General features: G+C 46.3%; 1 protein-coding gene across 3 annotated transcripts in view; it reads left to right on the top strand.

Annotated features, from left to right (window-relative positions):
* The first annotated feature begins 256 nt into the window (after positions 1-256).
* PLA2G7 (phospholipase A2 group VII) overlaps positions 257-25,476 on the top strand; it is a 39,743-nt gene continuing 14,523 nt past the window's right edge. Inside the window, exons 1-2 of one of the 3 annotated variants that reach the window (XM_045498461.1) lie at positions 257-361; positions 21,731-21,873. In XM_045498461.1, coding sequence (XP_045354417.1) covers positions 21,765-21,873 — 109 coding nt within the window. In that variant the 5' untranslated portion in view covers positions 257-361; positions 21,731-21,764. Of the gene's footprint in view, positions 362-546; positions 666-21,730; positions 21,874-25,476 lie in introns of those variants that run through there. The other 2 variants (XM_045498460.1, XM_045498462.1) reach the window with 2 other exon arrangements.

Raw genomic sequence — 25,476 nt, 5'->3', positions numbered from 1 at the left:
GAAATGTCAGCTAAACCCCAAATAATTGCGTTAAATTGAGCTACGAGATTGGCCCTTCTTACGTTTCCGTCATAAATGCTCTTCTGATGGCCCTCCCCCGCATCTCCACGCAGAAATGAAACCGACACAGCGGCAGGCTTTCCAAACCTGAGCACAGCCCACGTGTGTCCGAGTCGGAGTCGAACACACAAGGGTCGGTAAATGAGGAAGGCGCAGGCTATTTGGGATTACAGATGGAAGCAGAGTGCCTGGAAAGTGAGGAGGACAGACAAGGTTGGCTGGATGCGCAGTGCAGCGGGGAGCGGATCTGATCAGGCCGGAGTCTGGGAACAGAAATTGGGCGGCACAGCACCCACCCGAGGCATGTTAGGGTCCGTCCCCGGGGCGTGTTGCGTTATCCAGCGGGTGCGGGGTGCGGGACCCCGGGGCCGCGGGGAGGGTGCTGGGTGCGCCCGAGCGCGCTGGCTTCCCACGCGCCTCTGCCTATGGGAGGCCGGCGGCCACACGCTCCGCCCCGTCCCTCCCCACCCCCCACCGGGGCGGACCGAGGGCAAAACCGGCGCGTAGCCCACCCGCCCGCCGCGCGCCCCGGGGAACTGCAGCGCTGGCGGCGAGGAGCGGTCCAGGGCTCCTGGTTCAGACGAGCAGCTCACCGCAGCGCCCGGGTGAGGAGCGAACGCGGGGCGCGCCGGGCTCGGGCCGGACCCTCGCGGCCCCGGCGCGGGAGGCCGGCGATCCCGGAGCGGCCACGGCCACGGGCGTCGGGAGGGTTGGGGGGAGGCGGGGAGCCGCGCCGCGTCCTGCCCGGGGTCGGTTCGCCGTCCCTGCCGCCTGGCGACAGCGCGCTGGGATCTTTGCGGGGAGGGTCACGGAATTGGAGCCCAGTTCTCCCACGCCTGTTCCCCCTCCACCGAGGAGGCAACCCTCCTAACCTAAGAATTCGGTGCCCAGAGGGAATCAGGGGACACGGGGAGGTTTCTTATCTCTAGGTCTCCTGTGCTGGGACAAAACGGACACTTCTCTTTGGGGCGTGTGGCGTTTTCCAGACCAGTTCCGAGTAGCTGCCGTACCACTAGGGTAATAAAAAGCACTACCTTTGCCTTGCTCACAGGCTCCGCGGGTCCCACGCCTCCCCCCGCAGCCCACCCCCCCCCCCCCCCCTTCAGACACCATCACCCCGGCTCTACCCAGAGTAAAGGGGAAGCTTGCTTGTAGAAAGTCACACAAAACCAGACAGCAGAGAGCATTCTCTTCCCATCTTACTCTGGAGCTTCTGGTAGAAGTTTCTAGCCCCAGAGAACGAAAAGGTCAGGCTTTCATTCAGGTCTTTGGTTCTTGCGGTTGCTGCAGAGGTGATGAGGCAGGAGGAGGGAGAGGTGTGTAGGGTTCATAAAGGGGAGCTCACCATTTTTGAAGGACACGTGAGCTCAGGTTTGGGAGAGATTTGTGTGAACAAATCAGACTTGTGCAAGTTACCTTTGACCCAAGCGAGAATCCTGAGCTGGGAGACTGGTATGGGAGTAGGAGCTGGAAAGCGTATCCCTTAAAGTGTTGACAATCCCAAAAGGCTCAGGACCAAATCTTGGGCTCCCCTTGAACTCAAGAGACCAGGGCATTAAGTATTGGCCACCACAAGGGACTGGTGAGCTGCTAGCACCCCACAGATCTCCTCAGGGAGGGAATTCTGGTGGTCCCCTAGAAGCTGGTGAGAACCTACCTCCTTGGATTTCCCAGCGTCCACTCATTGCGTGTGGGCACTGTAGGTTCTCTCCCTTCCCCAGACATTCGCACAGGGGTTGCCGCCGTGGATGGCATGGTGACGCTCTTCGTTGAACGGGACCCTTTGTACTCAAGGCGGACACTATGAATTGTGAGGGATATTAATCTGGTTCAGCCACTCATTTTACAGTAGAGAAATCCTTTCCCAGGTGTCGAAGGGGTTTGCCCAGCACCCCAAGTCTTTCCTGTAAAGAGAGGCCCGGACAGCTGGTTCCTCATTTCCTGTCCATTGTATGTCTGTGCCCTTTGAACTTCAGTAGTGAGGAATAAGCCTTCCCTACCCAGTTAGGTTTTACCATACTGTTTGAGAGTCTCATCGTAGAGCATTGAGACAAGTGCTGACTAGGTACCTGAGCAACACGAGTGGAACCCTTGGGAATGTCACCGGAGCTTAGGAATCTGTATTCCTTTCAGTGACACCCCAGAAAACGGATTATTTCCTGGAAAGGAAGGTGATCATCAGGTTATTTATACTTTGATTCATCTGAAGGTTGATGAACCTTTTTTTTGCCCCCAAAATCCATGGTTATTGGCTAGACTGACCTCTGGAGGTATTGAGAAATTTACATTGAAGTGAAGCGTTGAAGAGAAAGTATTGAGTGAAGGGCAATTGAAGGGGAATGTCTGGTTCTAAAACTGCATTGTACCAGAATTCTGAGGAACCTTTGTGTTTTGAAGGGACGGGCAGCAGATTCTGACGGCCTCTCTCTATGAAGCCAGGCACTTATTATGTACCTTCACTGTCACTTTGCTCCATTTTACAGGTATGACTCATAACACACTAATCGAAACAGTCTGATATATATGGGCTTGTCGTTTTTTAAAAAAAAGAAACTTAGTTGAGAAAGAAAAAAAACAGCTGTAAGAATCAATACAGATTGGATTCAATGGGCTAGTTGATTCCTCGTACAAGTTTGTGCATTCCTTCATTGACGTCAGGAAATATTTATTGAGCACCTACTATGTGCCTGGCACTGAGTATAGAGCAGTGAATAAGACAGATGTGGTCTCTGTTCTTAGGGAGTTCACTTTCTAGAATTGAGGGATGAGCAAAGTAAATTCAGATACCCCTAGGTGTTTTAAAGCAAAGGCAACAGAGTGCTGTGGTAGAGTACTGTGATGAGTGTGTGTGTGAGAGAAAGAGAGAAAGAAGGAGGAAGGAAGATAGAGAGACAGAGACAGGGACAGAGATGGTGGGAGAGGCCGACCTTCTTAGATTGGGTTTTAAGGAGAGATTTTTCTGAGAGATGGCCTTGAGATGAGCTCCCAGAACATTGACAGATTGTTCTGGCGAAGGAACCGCAATCACACAGCTCTGACCACGAGCTCAGTGTGTTCCAGACATAGTCGGAGGGCAGCGTGGCTAGAACAGGGTGAGGGAAGAGAGCGAAGGTTGGAAAAGGGTGAGGGAAGAGAGTCAGGTTGAGGGCCAGGGGCCAGGTCATGCAGAGCCTCTTGGGCTCGGGTACACTTCAAGGGCAGTGGTAAACCGAAAGCAGGGGCGTGCCATAATAGACTTAACGTTTCCTCAGAAGTTACTCTCGGTGCCTTGTGAAGAATGGATTGCAGGGAAAGAAGGGCAAGAAGGAGACTAGCCCCAGGCTTTTTATGGTGACCTAGAAGATGATGGTAGCCGTAGGTGGGCAGAAGTTGTTTGGAGAAGCAGAGTAGGAAGTTCCTTAATGTTTGTCTCTCAAACTTCCCTTCTACTTGGTGGGGATGCCATTGCTACGCCTGGTCCACTTAGCTTGTAAAAATAAATAAGCTAGCGATTGATTATGCTCTTAAGGGTGAGGTAAGACTTTATTACTGGCATTATTTGCTAATGCCGCGTTACTTGGAATTTTCTGGGCTTCGTTTTCAAAAAGTTTACCATAGATTTCATTCTTTTCACTTACTTTATTCGTTACAATAAATTATGTGTATTGCACATAAAAAATACTTTGATCTGCTCAGAAGATTGGAATATCTCAACTAAGAGTTACCAATTAAACGCGCCATCTCAGAGCGGAGTAAAAAGATGCTAGTGTAATAACTGACTTACTGTGAGGAGTCGAATGTGATCGGGTAAAGTTCAAAACAGAGTATTTGAATCTGAAAACAGTTCACAAGGAAGTTAGCAGATTTCCTTTTGTCCTGGATAGGGCTGTATGCAGAGATCTGAGTGCAAAGGTCTGTTGATAATTGAAAGTCTACACGTGGCAACAGAATTTCTGGAGAGGGCTGTGACCCAGAGTTGAATAGGAATTGCTTCCCTTAGTGAAGCATTCTCTCTCAGAGGGGACTCTTGAACTTTCCCTGATTGATCACTGACTAAATATTAGAGGGCCAGGGAGGAGTTTCAAAGTTGTTTACCAACTGGGGTAGGGATGACCGTCTCAGGGACAGGACACCTAACTGCCACAATGAGGCAACCCTATTTCTCTTTCCTGCCTCATTTTGACATGCAACATACTAAGAGGAGATGTATCTGTTTACAAGGAAATAGAAGTCCTTCCTCATTTACACTGTGTGCATTGGAGGAATCTGCTCTGGGAATGGGCTGTCATTTATCTTCATTTGCCAGACCCCGTTAATTATTTTTTTAATGTCTATTTATTTTTGAGAGAGAGAGACAGAGCACGAGCAGGAGAGGGGCAGAGAGAGAGGGAGACACAGAATCGGAAGCAGGCTCCAGGCTCTGAGCTGTCAGCACAGAGCCGGACGTGGGGCTTGAACTCACAAACCGGGAGATCATGACCTGAGCCGAAGTCGGACACTCAACCGACTGAGCCACCCAGGCGCCCCAGACCCCATGAATTATTTATTGGCTGGGGCATCTGATTTTAGCTTGAAGCGGCCAGTCTGGTGATTCAAACTGCAGACAAAATATGACAATAATTGTGGGATCTGTATCTCCCCTTGGGGTTGGGAGTAATGGGGGCATCTTTGAGGGAGAGATTATAGTTTCTCCTAGAGATGAGTAATTATTCTCTTTGACTTCCGTAATGTTTTGAAATGTTGAATTAGCCGCTATCCTTTAAAAATCAATAGAGTCAGTAGATTGTACATACAAATATGGTGTCCCAGCTTTTCTTGGAAAGAAGGTGGGAGCTATCAACCTTACATAACAGCAATCAACTGGAACAGGGTGGTGGTGTTCCTTTTCAGCTGGTCTTGTTTGCCCCTGTCCCCACCACTGTTTTTTTCTTTCACGCACGTCCCGTTTAGCTCATCTGAGTTACCTGGCTGGCCCTTGCAGACTTCTGATCTTCAACCTCAGGTTTAGGGTTACCTAGCCCAGCCTGTCCATCCCATTTTACCTCTAGCCAATGCAAGAGTCCCCTTTCCAGTGTCTTTGCTAGGAGTCCCCAGACCTGCATTTACATCGCTCCTCTGATTGAACATGGTAACTGTTGAAAGGCTGCTGATACAGAGTTCTCCAGTCTGGGTGTATATACAACATGTCCTCTTTCCATGGAACTGTGGCGGCCATGTGCCATCCGTGTCTCCCCCAGAGTAAACATCCCTGGTGCCTTGAACAGCTCTTCTTTTGATTTGTTGCCTTGTTCCCTTATCAGTCTGGTTATTGTTCAGCGATCGTCCTTCTGCATAAACTGTCATTTGTTGAAGTCCTCAAAACCTGACCAGTTCAGTGAGGTGGGGGTTAACCGGTGTGGAATATACCGATATGCTTCCAGCGCGGCCGCAAACTGTCCAGCGATCTTAGGTAACCGTTAATATTTGTGGCCTGGAAGCCATGTAGGGCACCGAACGTTTGGAAACCAGATGCAGGTGAGTGCCCATTTTCAACGTGTGAGTAGAATCAGTTCATCGCGTTTTGTTTGCAGCTGTTCAGTGCTTACGCTTATGAGCGTGTGTTTTATTAAATTACTCGCACAATAGGGAACTGCCTCTTATCTTGCTTTTTGGAATCTATCGTTTTTCTTGGGTTGTGCAATGATTACACAAGAGTTGTGTCTGCTGTGCCCAAGATAAGAGGCTTTAGAGACTTTGCAGAAGTCCCTTGAGAGTCCTGCATTCATTTGAGACAATGTCCAGATGAAGTGTTGATTCCCTTGGCTAAAACGGCAGAGCAAAAATGATATTAATGGATTAGGTACTATCTTTTTTCTTTTTGAGTTTCAGTAATAGCAAGTCTGAGGCAAGAACTTTTTACTGACGCTTTTATTTTTATTTTTATTATTTTTAAGTTTTTTTAAAAAATTTTTTCTAATGTTTATTTATTTTTGAGAGAGAGATAGAGTGTGAGCAGGGGAGGGCCACAGAGAGAGGGGACACAGGATCTGAAGCAGGCTCCAGGCTCTGAGCTGTCAACACAGAGCCCGACGCAGGGCTTGAGCTGACAGACCCCAAGATCATGACCTGAGCTGACGTCAGATGCTTAACCGCCTGAGCCACCCAGATGCCCTTTTGCTGATGCTTTTAAAAGGAGTCCTATATCTTAGAAGAAGATGGAACCTCGGAGTCCAGCCAGAACAATGCATCGATCCCTTTTCCAGTGTCCCTGGCAGAGGTCCAGTTAGCAATGCTTGAACACTTCTCATGACAGAGGACTCTCTCCACACTGTAAGGTATACATCACAAACAGTCTGATCATTAAAAAGTTCTTCCTTGTGTTGATGAGGCATCCACCTTCCTCTAGCCGGTTTCAGAATGAAAGAAATATCTTCCTTATTAAACACGGATATAGTTCCTCCAGTCTGCCTTTAGACCAGGGTTCTCAACCACAGCATTACTGACCTTTTGGACCATATATATATGGTCCAGCCCCGACACGGGCTCCAACCCATGAACCATGAGATCATGACCTGAGCTGAAGTCAGATGCTTAACTGACTGCGCCATTCAGGCACCCCCTATATATTAAAAAAAAAAAAAAAAATTTTAATGCTTATTCATTTTTAAGAGATGGGGAGAGACAGAGCATGAGTGGGGGAGAGGCAGAGAGAGAGAGAGAGAGACAGAATCTGAAGCAGGCTCCAGGCTCAGAGCTGTCAGCACAATGCCCAAAGTGGGGCTTGAACCCATGGACCTTGAGATCATGACCTGAGCCAAAGTTGGACGCTTAACTGACTGAGCCACCCAGGTGCCCCTCCCCCTATATTTTTCAAAAGTTTATTATTTATTTGGAGAGAGTGAGTGGGGGAGGGGCAGAGAGAGAGAGGGAGGGAGAGAATTCCTAGCAGGCTCCACGCTGTGAGTGTGGAGTATCTCACTCCGGCTCAGGACATGATCTTGCAGTCTTTAAGTTTGAGCCCTGAGCCCTGCGTCAGGCTCTGTGCTGATAGCTCAGAGCCTGGAGTCTAGTACAGATTCTGTGTCTCCCTCTCTCTCTCTCTCTCTCTCTCTGCCCCTCCCCCACTGGTGCTGTCTCTCTCTCTCTCTCTCTCTCTCTCTCTCTCTCTCTCTCAAAAATAAATAAACATTAAAAAAAAAGTACTAGGTTGCTTAGAAATCAGGGCTGGAAAATTGACAGTCTCTTGCCTTAATCCTATTGTAAAAGATCCAAAGCAGAAGATTTTATCTTCTTCAATCATTCAGTTTGATATTGGGTCAACTTTGAGATATTTAAAGCACTTTTTATTTTTTAACTTTAGTTGAAAGTGAATCAGCCTATATTTGCTCTCTGCTTTCATTCTATAGCTTTATGTGCTCTGTGAGTTTTCTATTGCTGCTGTAATGATTTATCACAAATTTATTGGTTTAAAGCAACCCAACTTTATTACCCTAATGTTCCATCGGTCGGAAGTCTAACACGACTTCCCTGGGCTAACCTCAAGGTGTCTTTAAGGTTTCATTCCTTTCTGGAGGCTCTAGGGGAGAATTCGTCTCCTTACCTTTTCCAGACTCTAGACGCTGCCCGTATTCCTTGTCTCATGACTCCCTTCCTCCATCTTCAAAGCCACCAGTTGTGGGTTAAGTTCTTCTCACATCTCATCACTCTGACTTCCTCTTCTTCCAGCCTGTTCCACTTTTATGTATTTATTTTTTCAGATCCCAAACGCCGTCTTATTCTCTTAAAGATAAACTGGGAAGTCAAAGAGATGAAGTATTTCGAGATTAACTATTCCCAGCTGATTAAATATGTCTAGCAAAGCCATACCACCTGTACTGGAAACGCCCCACAAGCCAGATGGTTAATTTGGACTTGTCTAACATCTAGTCTTTCAAAGGAGATAATGCCGAAATTCCCATTACAGCATATTTGCTTTCCCACTGAAGAATCACAAGAGTTCTTAGAGGCACATGCTACCCATTCATCTGGCTGTGTAGGTAGATGCTTCCTGGGAATACCAGAAAGAATGCCCTGAGACGCAGTTTCTAGAAAGTGCTCGGCATCTTTCTTATTTTATTTTAGTTTATTTTATTTTCTTACTTATTTATTAGTAATCTACACCCGGTGTGGGGCTCAAACTCACAATCCCGAGATCAAGCTCTACTGATTGAGCCAGCCAGGTGCCCCATAAAGTGCCCAAGGTCTTTTTGGCATTCATGGGCAACGGGAGATGGCAGTGGGTGGTGGACACTGAGAAGTGTTCAACCATGGCCGGGGATATGACTTGTACACATGTCATGGGGCTACGGGGCGTCAGCTCTTCAAATATGATGGAGGAAACGTACGGCCCCAGTTATGCCGTGAGTTCATAAACTGAGCAGTGTTAATAATGGCAATGATGACAACCGTCAGCAAAGCCCAAGGAGGCCCAGTCCTGCTGGTTCTTCCGTTGGACCTGGCCCCCCCCCCAACTGACCTGCTCATTTGGCATCGGCAGTCTCTGGCCACCTCAGACAGACGCCGCTGCTCGTTGGGGATGGGACTGAGGGAGCCACAAACCAGGAGCACCACTAAGGTTTGGCTCATCATCTTGTCGGATGCATCCACACCCACCGCGGTGGTCACCTTGCGTGTGTGTCTCAGGCATCCACAGAGGCACTCGGAGAGCCTCGAGGGACTGCCAGGGACTGGGGACTTCGCTGTGTTGAACCCAGGGTTCTTGGCTTGCACCCAAGGACCGCACAGCACGGTGCCTGGTCTCGAGACACAAAGCCCTCTTTGGCCACCCTCCCTCTTCACTTTTAAAGACACATGATTACATTGGGCCCACCTGGATAATCCAGAATAATCTATTTTTTAAAAATTTTTTTTTTCTTAACATTTATTTATTATTGAGAGACAGAGAGAGACAGGGCATGAGCGTGGGAGGGGCAGAGAGAGGAGGAGACACAGAATCTGAAGCAGGCTCCAGGCTCCGAGCTGTCAGCACAGAGCCCGACACGGGGCTCGAACTCACAAACCGCAAGATCATGAGCTGAGCCGAAGTCGGATGCTCAACCGACTGAGCCACCCAGGCGTCCCCAGAATAATCTGTTTTTTTCATGTTTATTTATTTTTGTGAGAGAGACAGAATGCGAGCAGGGGAGGGGCAGAGGGAGAGGGAGACACAAACCTGAAGTAGGCTCCAGGCTCCGAGTTGTCAACACGGAGCCTGATGTGGGGCTCGAACCCGTGAATAGTAAGATCATGACCTGAGCCGAAGTCTGATGCTTAGCCGACTGAGCCACCCAGGCACCCCCAGGACAATCTATTTTAAAGTCAACTGATTAGCCACCTTAATTCTATCTGTAACCGTGATTCCCTTTCACCACGTGAAAACATATTTACATGTTCTGGGGATTAAGATGTGGAATTTGGGGAGTGTCGCTATTCTGTCTGCCTTATACCCCCATTCCAGAAGTTCATCAGAAAGAATCTGAGGAACAGAGTACCGGCACTTGTGAAAGAACCATTTCTTTTCTCTTTACCAAGAACAGTAGAGTTAAGGCCCATGCCCTAATCTCTCACCAGGATTGGGATTTACACAGGTTTACCTATCAGCTCTTGACATAAATCCTGGACTCAAGAGTGGACATCTTGCTTACTATTTTGGTTTGTCTTTTGTTTCAGAAACGGAAATGATGCCTGATAAGAGTTTACTAGTGACCGATAGGGGAACAGAGGGTTAGCAGAGGTCATGGCATTATATAGAGATCTCAGCTGAGATTAGAAGGGCAAGTAGGGGACTGTGGCTTGAGGGACAGACGGAAGTACAGGAGAAAAGACAGTATCAACTTTTTTTTTTTTTTTTTTTTTAAGTAATCTCTGTATCTACCGTGGGTCTTGGAGTCATGACCCTGAGATCAAGAGGCATGCTCAACCAACTGAGCCAGCCAGGCGCCCCAAGAAGGTATTAACTTTTAGGTGGATTTAGAAAGAATATGTTCTTTGAGCTCTCTTTAAAGGGTCTTCTTGATCTATCAGCATGGCATTTTATGTCATGGTCAGGGCGTCAAAATTGAAGAAAATGCTTCTCAGGTTTTATTATTTTAAAAAAGTAGTGATTTTTTTAAAGTAAATGTTCTCATTGATTTAAGATATGGGCCAAGAGAAAAGTAGAAAGGATAGAAAATTACCTTCAGTTTTTACCTATACAAAACTCTTCCAAGAAGGTAAACTTTGTAAATGTTTGTTATTTCTTTTATTGATTTTGGGTCTTCTTGTTGTTGTCCCACCGTCCTTCCCACCCCCCCCCCCCCACTCCTTCTTCCTCTTTTATGTATCTGAGATTGTGGGTAATCCTTTTTATTCTCCACATAACAGTTTACTTAATATTAAACGTAAACACTTTTCATGGTCATACCAACTCTACTAAATATTCTTTTAAAATTATTTGTTAGGGGGCACCTGGATGGCTCAGTTGGTTAAGCGTCCGACCTTTGATTTCAGCTCAGGTCATGACCACACCGTTCGTGAGTTCAAGCCCCCTTTGGGCTCTGGGCTGGCATCTCAGAGCCTGCCTGGGATTCTCTCTCTCTCTTCCTCTCTCTCTACCCCTCTCTCACTTGCTCACTTTCTCTCTCTCTCTCTCTCTCCAAAATAAACAAATCAACTTTAGAAAAAAATTAAATTGTTAACAATAAAGCATTATGTTTTATTGTAAAAGAAAATATGAAACTTCATGGGAAAATCATATAACTCTATCACCCTTATTATATCAATAGTCTTTTTAGTGTGAATTTTTACACAGCATCATTTTTTTTTTCAATCAAAATTGCATTGTAAAGAGTTTCCTAAGTCATAATGAATTGTTTTGTAAATATGTTGTTAGTAACTGAATAAAATCCCATCGACGATATTCTCATATTGCTTGAAATCCGTAGGGTTTCCATGTGTGTATGTGTGGGTTGGCTCTCATAAATGGAATTGGAATGAACACCATAGTGCATTATATTTTTAGGCTTTTCTTTCCCTGTGAATAAGATTTTTTCGTGTGTGCTGATCTCAGGAATGAAGTGAAAAGGTCCGAGGATATGGACAACTTAAAGCTTGCCAAATCGCCTTCCAAAAGTCAGAGTACCTATTTATACTCCCGCTAGAACTGCTGACTTTGCTTTGGTAAATTTCACGGTGTTAAAGAAAAAGGTAAATCCTGTGTTCTCCAGCCTTTGGCTTACCAGTTCCTGCTCTGCCTGGCTAGGTACATCTTTCTCAATGAAAATTTTGTATTGGCTGGCGCCGTTAGTAACGAATCCTCAAACATCATGATTAGTAAGGTTGCAGGATCAAACGTTTTAGCACTGTCGCCTTGGATTCTCCAGTTGTAAATGTCCAAAGTCAATATTAGACTGTTCAGGGCCCTCGTTTTCAGATGTAAATACATTTCTAGCTAACTCGAAGCCCGTGGTTAGGAAAAAGGTATTTTTCTGTGGAAGGGGAACCATGACAGCTAACAGACTTCTTATGAATTATCCCTCTGTTTGGATTCAGAGGCCTCCCTAGTCCTCTTCTCAGACATCTCAATGACCATCAGAAGATAAAAGAAGCCAGTGTTTGAGAAAGCCAGGGACTTGTAGCCGGTGATAGTAGCCCTTTGTTCAGAAAAGCAAGAAGCACTTTTCTTTTCTTTCTTTTTTTTTTTTTTTTTGGCGCTTTTCATTTTAATAATGTGGGAACTGTTTGGTCATATTGATCTAAAATGGGTAATACCTCCAGAGAGGATTGTTAGTTGCTTATAATAAAATCACGTGAAGCAACAAAACAGCTCATGTAAGAAATAAAGCTAGAGAAATGGATTAGAAACCAAAAGAATGTATTGTGAAGGTCCATAAAAAGGCGAAATTTGAAAAGGTGAAGGATACTGGACCTTTTTCAGGAGCAGCTTCAGTCTATTTGGGGTAAGAAAATGGACACGATTTTTATTTTATTTTATTTTATTTTATTTTATTTTATTTAAAAAAAATTTTTTTTTTCAACGTTTATTTATTTTTGGGACAGAGAGAGACAGAGCATGAACGGGGGAGGGGCAGAGAGAGAGGGAGACACAGAATCGGAAACAGGCTCCAGGCTCTGAGCCATCAGCCCAGAGCCCGACGCGGGGCTCGAACTCACGGACCGCGAGATCGTGACCTGGCTGAAGTCGGACGCTTAACCGACTGCGCCACCCAGGCGCCCCTGGACACGATTTTTAAATGTGACAAAGCGACACACGAATTAACTGCAATGTAATGGGATAGAGTGAGCATGGTTTTGGGGTGCTGAGGAGGCACTGGGGGAGCGGATGTTGCCATTAAGGAGCTCAGATCCCCTTGATGAGGAGGTGTGGGGCCACAGCCTGGGACTGAGGGGGGGGGGCGGGCGGTGAGCCGTGGTCTGGAATTGAATCGAAGGCTGAGAGAAAGGCTCCAGAGGGAGTGTCCTCCTGGGGTTTCCGTTTTCCTTGGGGAAGCTTTCACATCTTCAGTTGTAGGGAATAGGAGGGCAGGGAGAAGGAGAGTGCATCATTTAAGGGAGCCATGATTTTCACCTAGCAGGAAGAAATGAGCTAAAGGGTCAAGGGGCTGCCGTGACATCATGGGGACACGAGTCGTAGACTCAACTGTGGCCTGGGGACACAGCTGTGCTCGGTGGCTGTGCTGAGGCCCCAGAGCCCTGCACTTTACATCCCCTGTAAACCCCAAACACACACACGTGCACATGCATACACACATCACTGGGCTAAGGACCCCCACAGACAGCACTGTGCACTGCCCAAGTCATTCCTGTGTTAATTCAGCACATCTTCATTGGTCACCTGCTGGTTGAAAGGCCCTCACTGCTGGGCGCAGCGGGAAGTATCACTACGTGTAGGACAAAAGTCCCCCCTGAGATGCACTGTTGTAAGGGTCTCTGTGCTCTGGCCCCTGCCCTTGCCTCCAGTCTCCTACCACCCTCTACGCCTCACCGATTCCCAGGCTGCATCCCCACAGTGCCTTCACTTACAGCCTCCTCTGGGGCATGCCTTCCGTCTCCTCATCAACCCCGGCCAGTCTGCTAAGGCGTCCTCCTCTTGGGAGCCTCAGCTCCAGCGTGACCTCCTCTCCTAGGGCTTTCCACACCTCCCGGCATGCCACCCCCTGAAATTGACCATCCTCCTTGGTGTCCGCACCGAACCCACTTTTATCAAAACATCTCATACTCCAAATTGCATTTTAATAAATCCTTGGCTCTCTCTGTGCCTCCTCTGCATTTAGCCAAAGGAGGGTTAAGACCTTTAGAAGCTACAAGTGTTACAAATATGCTACAGCATCCCCGTCCTCTACCTGTAATGCAAGATGAAGACTATCCTAAGCCAAAAATCACACATAAAGCCTGTGTATATATTAACTTAGAATAATTCATTTAGACTTTTTGATTGAAATATTATAAATAAATTTATCAAAACTAAAAATTTTCTCCTAGCTTTGGAGCCCTTGCCACACGATTTCCCTTCATAGGGTTTGGCATGCTTATATATATAGATAGATATAGATATAGATATAGATATATCTATAGATCTATATAGATGTAGATCTATAGATCTAGATATAGATATCTATAGATATCTATAGATCTATATAGATGTAGATCTATAGATATCTATAGATTTAGATCTAGATCTAGATCTAGATATAGATATAGATATAGATCATAGGGTTTGGCGTATAGGTGCCAGCCATCCATTTAGCTCTCAAGACCGGGCACAGTGATGGTGCTTAGGAAATGCTTGAGTGGAGGGATGGGCCAACGGATGGCCTGGCATAGAGGCTGTTGTGGCACAGTGCATTGTGGGGGAAAGTACACACCATTTGGGAGAAACAAATATGTGGGCACTGTGGGGAGGGGCAGGTGCCTCCGCTCGGGGAAACCATCATGGGCATCTTGGCAAAAAATCCCCAACTAGACTACAGGGAGAGTAAGATGAAAGGCAAGTGTGAGGGCGCGTGCATATCACAAGTTGAATACATTACTGACGAATTCACATCTCTTAGTAAACCTAAACCTAAACCAACCACCCAACCCTATGTTTACTGTTAGATCAACCTACCTGCTTAGCAAGAGGGCTCATACTGAAAGTTCTTTCTCTTAAAATCGATGGTTTTCAACTCTGGTCTTTATTGACTATGTGGTTTTGCCCCATCTCCTTGATAAGATAAGCCTGTCTTTTCCTTCGCCCTTTTTTTTTTTTTGAGAGAGAGAGAAGGCGCAAGTGAGCGAGGGACAGAGAGAGAATTCCAGGAGGGGCAGAGAGAGAGAGAGAGAGAAGCAGGGCTCACCTGAAGCAGGACTCCTGTTTTACCCAGAGTGGGGCTCATGTTCACCTAAGTAGGTAAGATAGTCATTTACACCTCGTATCCTTTTTAAAATTTCTTAACCAGTAATCAGGTTTTAGATTCAGGAGAACTGAGTTGCAGTGAACATACTTCTTTGTTTATCTTTAGAGTTTCTGCGAAAAGTCACGTAAACCAAAACCAAAGGCAACAAGTTGAGACACTGGAAAACGAATCTCCAAGTCTTTTCTCAGATGCCTATGATATGTTAATCGGGAGCATTCCTGGAGACTTCCAGAAGCATGCTTCAGCAAGTCCTTCTCCTGGGCCAGGGAGTTCTCATTCAGGTTTTAAGCAAATGTAAAACTGGGCACCTGGCTGGCTCAGTCTGTAGAGCATGTGGCTCTTGATCTCAGGGTTGTGAGTTTGAGCCCCACACTGGGTTCAGAGATTACCTAAAAATAAAATCTTAAAAAAAAAAAAAAAAGAAAAGAAAATGTAAAACTGATTAAAATGCATTTAAAAATGTGTATCAAAATCCTCTTTCTTATTATCTTATTACTTCTTTAGCTTTTTTCATAACATCACGAGTTTGTTTGGTTTGTTCTTTTATTTGAGAGAACGAGAGAGTGTGCTCGCGAGCTGGGGGAGAGGGTCAGAGGAAGACAGAGAATTTTAAGTGGGCTCCATGCTAAGCACAGAGTCCAAGGTGGGGCTCCAGTCCACGACCCCGGGATCATGACCTGAGCTGAAATCAAGAGTCGGCCACTCAACGGACCGAGCCGCCCAGGCACCCCTCCCTAGTTTAGTTTTAAAAGGACTTATTGCCCAGGATTGCCTGTTTCACTACTAAACCTCCTGAGAGAGTACCGGCTGATACTGTCCCAAATACAGAGAGAAAAGAATGGTTTCAAAAAAACCAATTTTCCCTTTTTTTTTTTTAATTATGAGAAGTTGCATCCCAAGAACAGAGCTGTTCGTACCCCTTAAGTATTGTCTGTTACCTATCTCCTTCAAACACAAAAGTTACATCACAAACTATACTCGGGACAATTTAGCCCCCTAGTTTATAGAGTGTCTCTTCAATGCCGTACCGAATGGTAGAGCACAGCTCGCTCACTCTTGTCTGAAGCTTGGAGGCCAGAGGGTGCTGGGGTAGCCAGAGTGGATTACTGACCACAGGATCTGACTTGCAGGACTTTGAAAAGCCTTTTTTCCCCCAAAGCATTTCTTCCCAATAGCTTATGATTCTTTCTTTGGGAGTAAATCTTCAGGGGCTTTGATAGATTGCCTCCGGGAGAGCTTGGCTAAAGGAAAGGGCTGTTATTTTGGAAGTTGATGAGGAAAGCCCCCATGAACACACCAGTACCTTTTAGCAGCTTGCGAGACAGGGGAGCTGTCACTCTGAGAAGCCACGTGAGGAGCTGAAAGGTGGAACATTTGAGAAGTCTTAAGAGGCAGGTTGTAGATGATAAGAGGTGCGCAGGCATTATGGGGGCACCAGCAGCCTGCAGAGGGGGAGAAGGCCAGTGAATACAAAGTTCCCCCAGAATTATAAGGGAGATGCTAATTACAGTGTTTGGGAGATATTGGAGCTCTTAATGAAACCTAGAAGATCTATTCAGCAAAACCACCTATGGACAAAGGGGATGATGACCAAGCATGACTTCCTGTTTCTATCTCAAGGTCTCGATTGGCACACTAGCTTTTATTTGGATGACACTTATTGAGCAACTCCCTACCTGGGAGTGACCCATGGTGCTAGGAATGCAAAACGAGTATGCTAATGTTTGCATCTAGCTCCATGTAAAAACACTGTGTTACGCATGTTAATCACTTAACCCTGGGTAATATTATTATCATCCTCAGCCCCATTTTACGGATGAGGGAATAAGGCAGAGAGGGATTCCATAGTTTGCCGAGGGTCACGCTACCAGCGTCCAGGCTGGGATTCAGACCCAGGGAGTTGGTCTCTAGGCACTAAAGCCCAAGTAATTGACCCCTACCCATTTTGGTATATTGAGAAGTCACCCCTGGTGTGAAATCATCTGGGAATGTGTTTCTGGGCTGCTTGGTAGCCCGTACCAAAAAGAAAACAGGATTCTTCATCTTCATTAAGGAAGTATTTACTCATACTTGCTATATACTGGCCCCTTTGTAAGCAGTGAAGAGGTAAATGAGACCAATCCCTGCCCTGGAGGAGCTCACAGGCTAAGGGTGAAACAATTCTGTAAACAGAGCATTGTGTTGGAGGCTGCAAAGTATCCAAAGGAGGACGTGTATAGAATGCTGCCAGAGGGGCGCCTGGGTGGCTCAGTCGGTTGAGCATCCGACTTCGGCTCAAGTCAGGATCTCGCAGTTCGTGAGTTCGAGCCCCGTGTCGGGCTCTGTGCTGACAGCTCGGAGCCTGGAGCCTGGTGCGGGTTCTGTGCCTCCCCCCAACTCTGCCCCCCACCCCATGCTCATGCTCTGTCTCTCTCTGTCTCTCAATAATAAATAAACATTAAAAAAAATAAATAAAAAAGTTAAAAAAAAAAATAAAAAGAATGCTACCAGAGGGGGGCAGACTTCTGTGTTGCTAGTGGCTCCAGGGCACAGGAGCCCCTGTTCTCTGGGGTGGGAAATGCTTTCTTCCCTGGTGCCCTTGAGGAGCCAGGCCCAGAGAAGGCCTCCTTTCCCGACTGCAGGGAAACCTTGGTGACGATTGTCCACTGCTTTGGACCCAGCTGTCTTGCCATCAACTGGGGACAGTGTTGGCATATCGTTTCATCCCACAAAGCACACCAGCAGGAGGCAGCAGGGGAAGGCAGTTCATTCTGTGGTACGGGGAGGCGGGGGGGGGGGGGGGGGGGGGGGTGGAAAGCAGGGAGGATCCCATCTGGATCCTTCTATCACTCGGTACACGGGGGCCAAAGGAAGAAGACCCGCCGCCGTCCATTCCTGGCCGCAAACAGTGACTGGGTGACCTCAGGCCAGAGCCGGAGCCTTTCTGTGTTTCCTTGACCTTCTTCCCCCAAAAGGAAAAATGCAGGTGCTAAAGTTATCTTCTCCTTTATGTCCACTAAACCTTTATTCCCCCTACATTTTGTAAATAATCTGTTACGGCATTTACCACAATTGTTTGAAAGTCTCTCTGCCCACCGGAATTTTTAGGATAAAAAAATCACATCTATTAAAAAAAAAAAATTGGATTTAAAAGGCATTTTTATCCCAAACGTGGGCTGACACATTGGCGCTCTTAAAATTGAGTGCATGAGTACGTGAACAAATGAACGAATGAATGAGTCAGCCAATCATTAAATTATTTAGAGGCTTACTCTCTTGAAGATGAGATCAGATAGCACATTATAAGAGGGTGGTGAAAACCTCTAAACAGGTAGTACTCTCTGGGCGCCTGGCTGGCTCAGTTCGCAGAGCACATGTCTCTTGATCTTGGGGTCATGAGTTTGAGCCCCATGGGGGGAGTGGAGATGACTTGAATAAAAAAATAGCGAGTTAATTAATAATACTAACTGAATAGTACTCTTTTTGTCCCACTGCAGCAGTTTCCAAATGCTACATTCTGGGAGTGGCTGTGTCGGGATCCCTCAAGAGCTAAAGTGCAGATGCCCCAACGTGCCTTCTAAAAATTCTGAGTCAGTAGGTCTGGGTGGGACTCAGGAAGCAGTCTGTTCTGAGGTTCCCCAAGAGCCATTGTAGCTAGCATGAGGTCAGGGTGGGAACTCTAACGTGCCATTTCACCTGGCCTTCAGTCTGTCCTGCTTCACTCTGAGGACCGACGGTGATGGCATTGGCACAGGTCTGGTAGAAACATGGGGGGGGGGTGCAGAGCACCCCAGTCCTGCATGGAGGACCTGGCGAAGCCCTTCCAGCAACTGGCCGTCTCTAGCTCTTCCTGAGGTTGTTAACAGGGAAGCTGTCATGAGTACCACAGAGCTGTGGGCAAGCTAACTTTCTTTGGGTTAGTGCAGTGTTCCTAAAACTCTCTGTTGATCTCCTTGTGCGTTTCACGTGGCCTTCCTTCTTCCTCATCTTCATCCCCAGTGATTTTCCAGATGGCCAAATGAAGCTCCTCTAACTCAGCCATGGGCTGGAGCACCAGGGGTAGAATTTTCTAAAGCCCTCTGCTCATGCCCCTGTAAATACTTTCTGCGGATGGTGTCATTTGGTGAAAACCCCAGTTGTGACGGTGTAACAGAAGGGTGGTTGGTGGAGGCGTGGAGCGGATCGCCTGACTTCTGTTCCACTTCGTCTGCTGCTTATTTGGGAAACTCAGTAGCTGTTTCTCTGGATGCATACACACCACTCTGCCGTCTCCAAGGGTTCTAGCATGTTGCTCCAAATATGAATTAGGGCAAGAACAATGAGACAGAGGCTCCTCTCTTTAGAGAACAGTTTCTAGCCCTTTATTAAGTCATTTAAAAAAAAATGTTTAGGGGCGCCTGGGTGGCGCAGTCGGTTAAGCGTCCGACTTCAGCCAGGTCACGATCTCGCGGTCCGTGAGTTCGAGCCCCGCGTCGGGCTCTGGGCTGATGGCTCAGAGCCTGGAGCCTGTTTCCGATTCTGTGTCTCCCTCTCTCTCTACCCCTCCCCCGTTCATGCTCTGTCTCTCTCTGTCCCAAAAATAAATAAACGTTGAAAAAAAAAAATTAAAAAAAAAAAATGTTTAGAGGCGCCTGGGTGGCTCAGTCGGTTAAGCGGCCGACTTTGGCTCAGGTCATGATCTCGCGGTCCGTGAGTTCGAGCCCCGCGTCGGGCTCTGTGCTGACGGCTCGGAGCCTGGAGCCTGTTTCGGATTCTGTGTCTCCCTCTCTCTGACCCTCCCCCGTTCATGCTCTGTCTCTCTCTGTCTGAAAAAAAATAAAAACGTTAAAATTTTTTTTTAAAAATGTTTATTCCTTTTTGTAGGGGGGAGGGACAGAGAAAGGGGGAGAAAGGATTCGAAGCAAGCGACAACAGAGAGCCTGATGTGGGGCTTGAATCCATGAACCAGGAGACCACGACTTGCGCCAGAGTCGGACCCTTAACCGACTGAGTCACCCAGGCGCCCCTATTAAGCCCTCTTTTCAATCCAGGAAGTTCCTAAACACATTAGCGTCATTAAAATAGGCGTTGTGTTCGTTAACTTTAGAAGATTATCATTTTAAGGTGAAGAGAAATTGGTGCCGCCCAAAGTTGTGGTTAAAAGCAGGGCCTCAGATAGTCTGGGTTCAAGCCCCGCCTCCAGCCCTTGCTAGCTGTTTGATTAGGACAAGTCGGTTAATTATCCTTGCCTCTGAAGAAGAATGAAATCATGCCATTTGCAACAACGTGGATGGGACTAGAGGGTCTTACGCTAAATGAAATAAATGAGTCAGAGAAAGACAGGGATCATATGTTTTCACTCATACGTGGAAATTGAGAAGCTTAACAGAAGACCATGAGGGAAGAGAAAGAAAAAAAATTATAATCAGAGAGGGAGGCAAACCATAAGAGACCCTCTTTTTTTAAAAAAAATTTTTTAATGTTTATTTACTTGTGAGAGAGAGACAGAGCATGAGCAGGGGAGGGGCAGAGAGAGAGGGAGACACAGAATCCGAAGCAGGCTCCAGGCTCCCAGCTGTCAGCACAGAGCCCGACGCAGGGCTCCATCTCACGAACTGTGAGATCATGATCTGAGCTGAAGTCGGACACTTAACCGATTGAGCCACCCAAGCACCCCATAAGAGACTCTTAAATCCAGAGAACAAACTGAGGGTGGAAGGGGATGGGGAAAATGGGTGATGGGCTTTGAGGAGGGGACTTGTTGGGATGAGCACTGGGTGTTGTATGTAAGTGATGAATCACAAGAATCTACTCCCGAAACCCAAGAGCACACTGGATACGATGTATGTTAGCCAACCTGATAAATTATATAAAAAATGTTTTTTCCTTGCCTCAATTTCCTCATCAATACAATGGGGATACTTAAATCTCCCTCACAGATTGTTTTAGGGCCAACTGAATAAGAAAACACATGCCAGAAACTATGAAAAATGCTGGGCACATAATAAGCCTTCAAATGTTGGCAATATTATCATTTGTTTAGTGAACAAGCTTTTTTGAGGAACTCCTAAGTGCCATTTTACATAAAAAGACAAACTATAGTGCCGTATACTCATATGAAAAGACTCTAACCATATTATCAAATTAAAAGTGTAACTTGAGGGTCACCTGAGAGGCCCAGTCTGTTAAGCGTCTGGCTTCGGGTCAAGTCATAATTTCACAGCTTGTGAGTTCGAGCCCCGCATTGGGCTCTGTGCTGACACCTCAGAGCCTGGAACCTGCTTTGGATTCTGTGTCTCCCTCTCTCTCTGCCCCTCCCCTGCTCACGCTCTGTCTCTCTCTCTCTCTCTCTCTCTCTCAAAACTAAATAAACGTTAAAATAAATAAATAAAAGGGTAACTTGAAATGAAGTTCTGCAAATAAATTTTAAGAGTATAGTTTTACATATTGATATTTATATGTATGTGTGTATTTATAGCTATGTATGTATTCTATGCATGTATTCAAGCATAGATATACATCTGAAAACAAAAGTCTGTTAGCAAGTTATTACCAGTGAGGAAACAATTCAGTTTTATGAAGGGAGAAATTCTAGAAGGTAAAGATGATGCACAAATACAAGATAGGCTTTTGCTAATAAGATGTTAGCATAGCGCCCAGTTGTAATATCATTTGTTATTATCATGAGTCTAATATACCATGTGTTGGACTACAATCATTCCTTCACAAATTCTGTAAACATTTATGCAACACCCACGGCATGCCAGGCCCCTCGTAGGCAGTGGGAAGAATACATAAGGCCTGACCTCGCTGCCTCCGGGAAGGTTTCAGTGTAGAAGAGGCATAGAGATCACCAAAAATGAAACATCATTTCTGCAGCAATATGATCATTTTATAATTGTGACGGAAACATTAGCCAGAACTCCCGGAGTGTTTACGAATGTGCTAGACATGTGTGTGGACATTATTGACTGCCATCTGTGATTGCTACAATTATTCTATTTTGATGCTATTCTTTATAACCAAACTAGACTGCTACAGAGTTAGAGAATTAGTGACCAGAAACCTAATATGACTGCCTCAAAGTGTTATTTCTACGCACTATGATATGATCTGGCATTCCCAAGGATTTGGCCACCTTGATGCCTTTCAAAAACCCGGCCCAGAAAATGCATATTCCATTTTTTTCCAGGTGGTTTCTTCCCATAATTGTATGTAAAATCATGTTGCTAGTGCCTTAATCTCCCTGATTTGTCAGCCTGTTAAAGTCCTCTTGATTGCATGTGTTTTTTTTTTTTTTCTTTTAATAACCTGCCTTGAAGAAGGTTAAGCTGAAACCACTCCTCAGCTTCCAAGATGTTGCCATCCAAATTGCATGCGCTTTTCTGCCTCTGCAGCAGCCTCGCACTGGTTCATCCTTTTGACTGGCAAGACCTAAATCCTGTTGCCCATACTAGATCATCAGGTAAGAGGCATCTTTGTTCCAGGGCTTGAGCAACTGATCTGTGGCCAGATTCCACGTGGCCCCGGAGAAGTTGCATGTGTGGACTTCTAACCAAGTTCTATTACAAAAAGGCTCATGGAGACCTGTTCTCCTGGGATCGGGGAGAGAGCCTCACTTTCTCCTCATTGCAACTGAAACTGAAGAAACGCCTGTCTTCTTCAATATCATGACTGCAGGACAGAACCAAGATGAGGCATTTTCAGACAGACTGGAAGCTCAGCTGGCAACCACTGTGGAGAACTTCCTCAACGTGGCCCCTTCTGTCCCTCACTGCCCTAGCCCGCTCTCACTCAGGTGCAGTGACACAAAGCCCCTGGAGTTCTCTCAGAGGCAGCCTCAAAACCTGCTCCCATGAAGGTGAAGGAGAGGCAGGTGTCTTGATCAACAGGTGTAGTCTTGGTTAGTACTGGGGGGGGGTGATGTGAGAAGACGACCATTTAGGCTCTTGGGGTCCAGAGGGAAACCATGTTTTCTATGTTATCACAAGGGGAAGCAGGGACCAGCTGAAGAGCTCCAGGGGAGAATGGATGCACATCTCTTGCTCTCTCTTACCTTGTGGTGGGAGGGAAGGGGAGGAGGGGAAGGTTTAGTGAGGCCCAGAAGAGGTGGCCAGAGTGGGACAGCCACCTCTAGAAAGGTACATCTGCCATCACCGAGAAGGACCTGTATTGCAAAGAGATTACTTCCAGAGTTTTGTGGGTTCCTGCGAATCCCAGAGCATGGTGATGCACAGTCTTCTCTGTCCAGATTCTCCTCAGGTGAGCAGTGTAGGTGGCTTCTGAAGCCACAGACCTGGTGACTCTGGATCTAGCTGTTCAGGTTTGATGGGTGACTCCTTACTGTAACATTTACAAAAGGGCTTTCATAACCCTGCACCTGATAAATACTGCCTTGCTTTGTAGTTGGCAAAGCAAATGCATCGGTCGAACAGACTATATGTTGTATCTGTATTTACACAGGAAATGGCATAATATCTCACAGGTGCATTCATTCAACAACACTTATCAGGAAGTTGAGTCTTCGCTGATACACCGGTGACTAAGACAGTGAGCTTGTGGTCAAGCTCAAGGACCTTCCAGCCTAGTGAAGTTAATTTTCCCATTACCTCTTCCAAGGATTGGAAACGAGTAACATCTTACCCGACGGACAGATTATCAGCTAGGAGACATTTACATCATGCACTTTTTATTGGCTCAGGGTGGGAATTTCAAAACATGTTTTATATCCCGTGTTTGAAAGTCACGGGAAGGCTGTCATTGGACTGGCAGAAAGTTAAGAACAGGGACACTACATTATTCATCTTTTGTAGTCCCACAGTCAAGGCCAGTGTCCCATTCGGTCTTGAGCAACCGAATGCATACATATTTTGTAAATTGTTAGAAATCCTTGATTAAATAAAGGATTAAGATAATAGACGGTTGTTCATATCCTAACTGAGTATGTAGAAAACATGGTTATGCAGGTAAAGTATGGGCTAGAAATATCCTTTTTGTTAATAGAGGACATAAAGCTGAATAAGAAAATGTAATGTTCCTAGCGTGTATACAATCCATCTCGAAACCCAGGAGTGAGTGTCAGGAATATTTGGCAAATGAACACCCCAGAAAATGTATCGTAAGATTAATAGCCTATAAATAGTCTAGAGGTTCCAACGCTCCTATTAAAATAAAGTTGAGGAAAAACAAGGAGTGACATCTATGAGTTCTGAACCACAAACTGTATCATCTAGAGGATGGACGCTCAACCTGATAAGACTCCTCGTTTCTTCCTTCATGATGAGTCCTGATAGGTGATTGGAGAACAGGAAACCGGGGACAGTGACTGGATTACCTGCAGGCTGATGAAACTTTTCTGTACCCCCCTGGCACTGAACAGCCACAGGGCTCTGTAGACCTACACCCACACCTGGGTTAGCTCCAAGATTCCTGAGGGGCCGTCTTCAAATGGGCAGAACTGTAGACTCACCTTGACCTGCGGCTCCTGAATGCTGAGCGAGGGGGCTTTTTGGTAGAGCAGGATTTAGAGAACCAGGGCACTCCTAGGTAATTGGAGAAGGTTCCCAGAGCCGAGGTGGAATTGAGATCTCACAAGAGAAGCCTTGTGGGCCTTGGAACCCTCCCATTACTCTAGAACTGAACTCCTAATTTCCAGAGGTAGAGTACCTCCAAGGCGGCTGTGCGTTCTCTGGGCTCCTCACCAAACTCCATGAGCCGAAGCCCTCCCCTTCGATGCCCGTACCGTCACATCATGGCTGATGTGGGTGGGGGCACAGCCGGACACAGCCTGCCCCTCACAGAGGGAAAGGCAGGGCTTAACATCTCCCTGTTACACCACGAAGCCTGACTTGGTAGACAGTCTTAAATGGGAAAGAAAGAGCCTTTTGTGATTCTAAATAGCACTGAAACCGTTAGCCTTTACAGGTAAAGTGGGTTGTTGTTGTTGTTGTTGTTGTTGTTGTTGTTGTTTAAATGTCTGAGGAAATACTTTGGATTTTGAAAATGTCCAAAGGGAAAATAGTATGGTCTAGTTTCCATCTGCTCAAACTCTTCTGAGGGCTTGAATTTGGGTAGCCAGAGTTAACTCCCTCTAGGTAAGGGACGCACAGTGTCAGTTGTCTGCTGCTGACGTGTTCTGTGCTAGGCCCCTGACTTCTACCATCGCTTCATTCTCACAGCTGTCCTGTAGGTTGTCAAGTGCTTTTTTCCCCCGTTTTACAAATGAGAATAAGAGAGGGGAGCAACTTGCCTAGGCCAGAGCACGATAGCTTCTCAGGGGTACAGCTGGAATCCAAAATAGGATTACCTGGCTCTAATACCCCAGGCCATTCATCTCACTCCCACCTTCCTTGGAACTAGCTCCTACTATTGGACTATGAATGGCAGATCAGGTGGTCTGGTACCTTCGCCTAGTCGTTTTGTCAACTTGAATAGGCACAGCTTCTCTGATTTAGTAGAATTGGGGTATGGCTGAAGATCCTGATTTCCAAGCTCCCAGTGATGCTGATTCATGGACCAACTTTGACTAGCAAGCCTCATGTATTGAAGGGCTCATCGCTGGCAAATGCTTCACACATTAGTCACCGACATGAAAGACAGGCTTCTTCTCAGACCTCAGAACATTTCTGGGTGATGCCCCATGATATCGACATAAGTTCCATACCGAAAACGGCCCCTGTGTCTTAGTGGCAGAGGCAGAATGCGATGGAAAGCTTGAAGGAGTCTGTCGAGCAGTGAAATCGACTCACACAGTGTCAAGTAGGCAAGCTCGGAAAGACAAATAGAAAAGTGAAAGTCTGGCTATAATGATAGTTGGACTCACCATCTTACCAAGTAAATACGGATTCAACTAGGATTCAGAAAGGAGGGTAACAGGCAAAACTGCAGGTGTGTTGAAGAGTTTAGGCACCAAAGAAGGAGAAACAGTTTCAAGAGTGGGTGGGCAAAAGAATATATACCATAAAGGGGTTTGATGCAGATGAGAGCCTGGTGAGCCGTGGAAAAGCTCAGCTCAGCTTACTTTCACAAAGATTTATGGAGCACCAGCTGTGTGCCAACATTAAGATCT

The sequence above is a fragment of the Leopardus geoffroyi genome, chromosome B2 (assembly GCF_018350155.1).
Source record: "Leopardus geoffroyi isolate Oge1 chromosome B2, O.geoffroyi_Oge1_pat1.0, whole genome shotgun sequence".
Classification (NCBI taxonomy): domain Eukaryota; kingdom Metazoa; phylum Chordata; class Mammalia; order Carnivora; family Felidae; genus Leopardus; species Leopardus geoffroyi.
The sequence above is the reverse complement of the archived record's forward strand: the minus strand, read 5'-3'. Positions and strand labels throughout refer to the sequence as shown.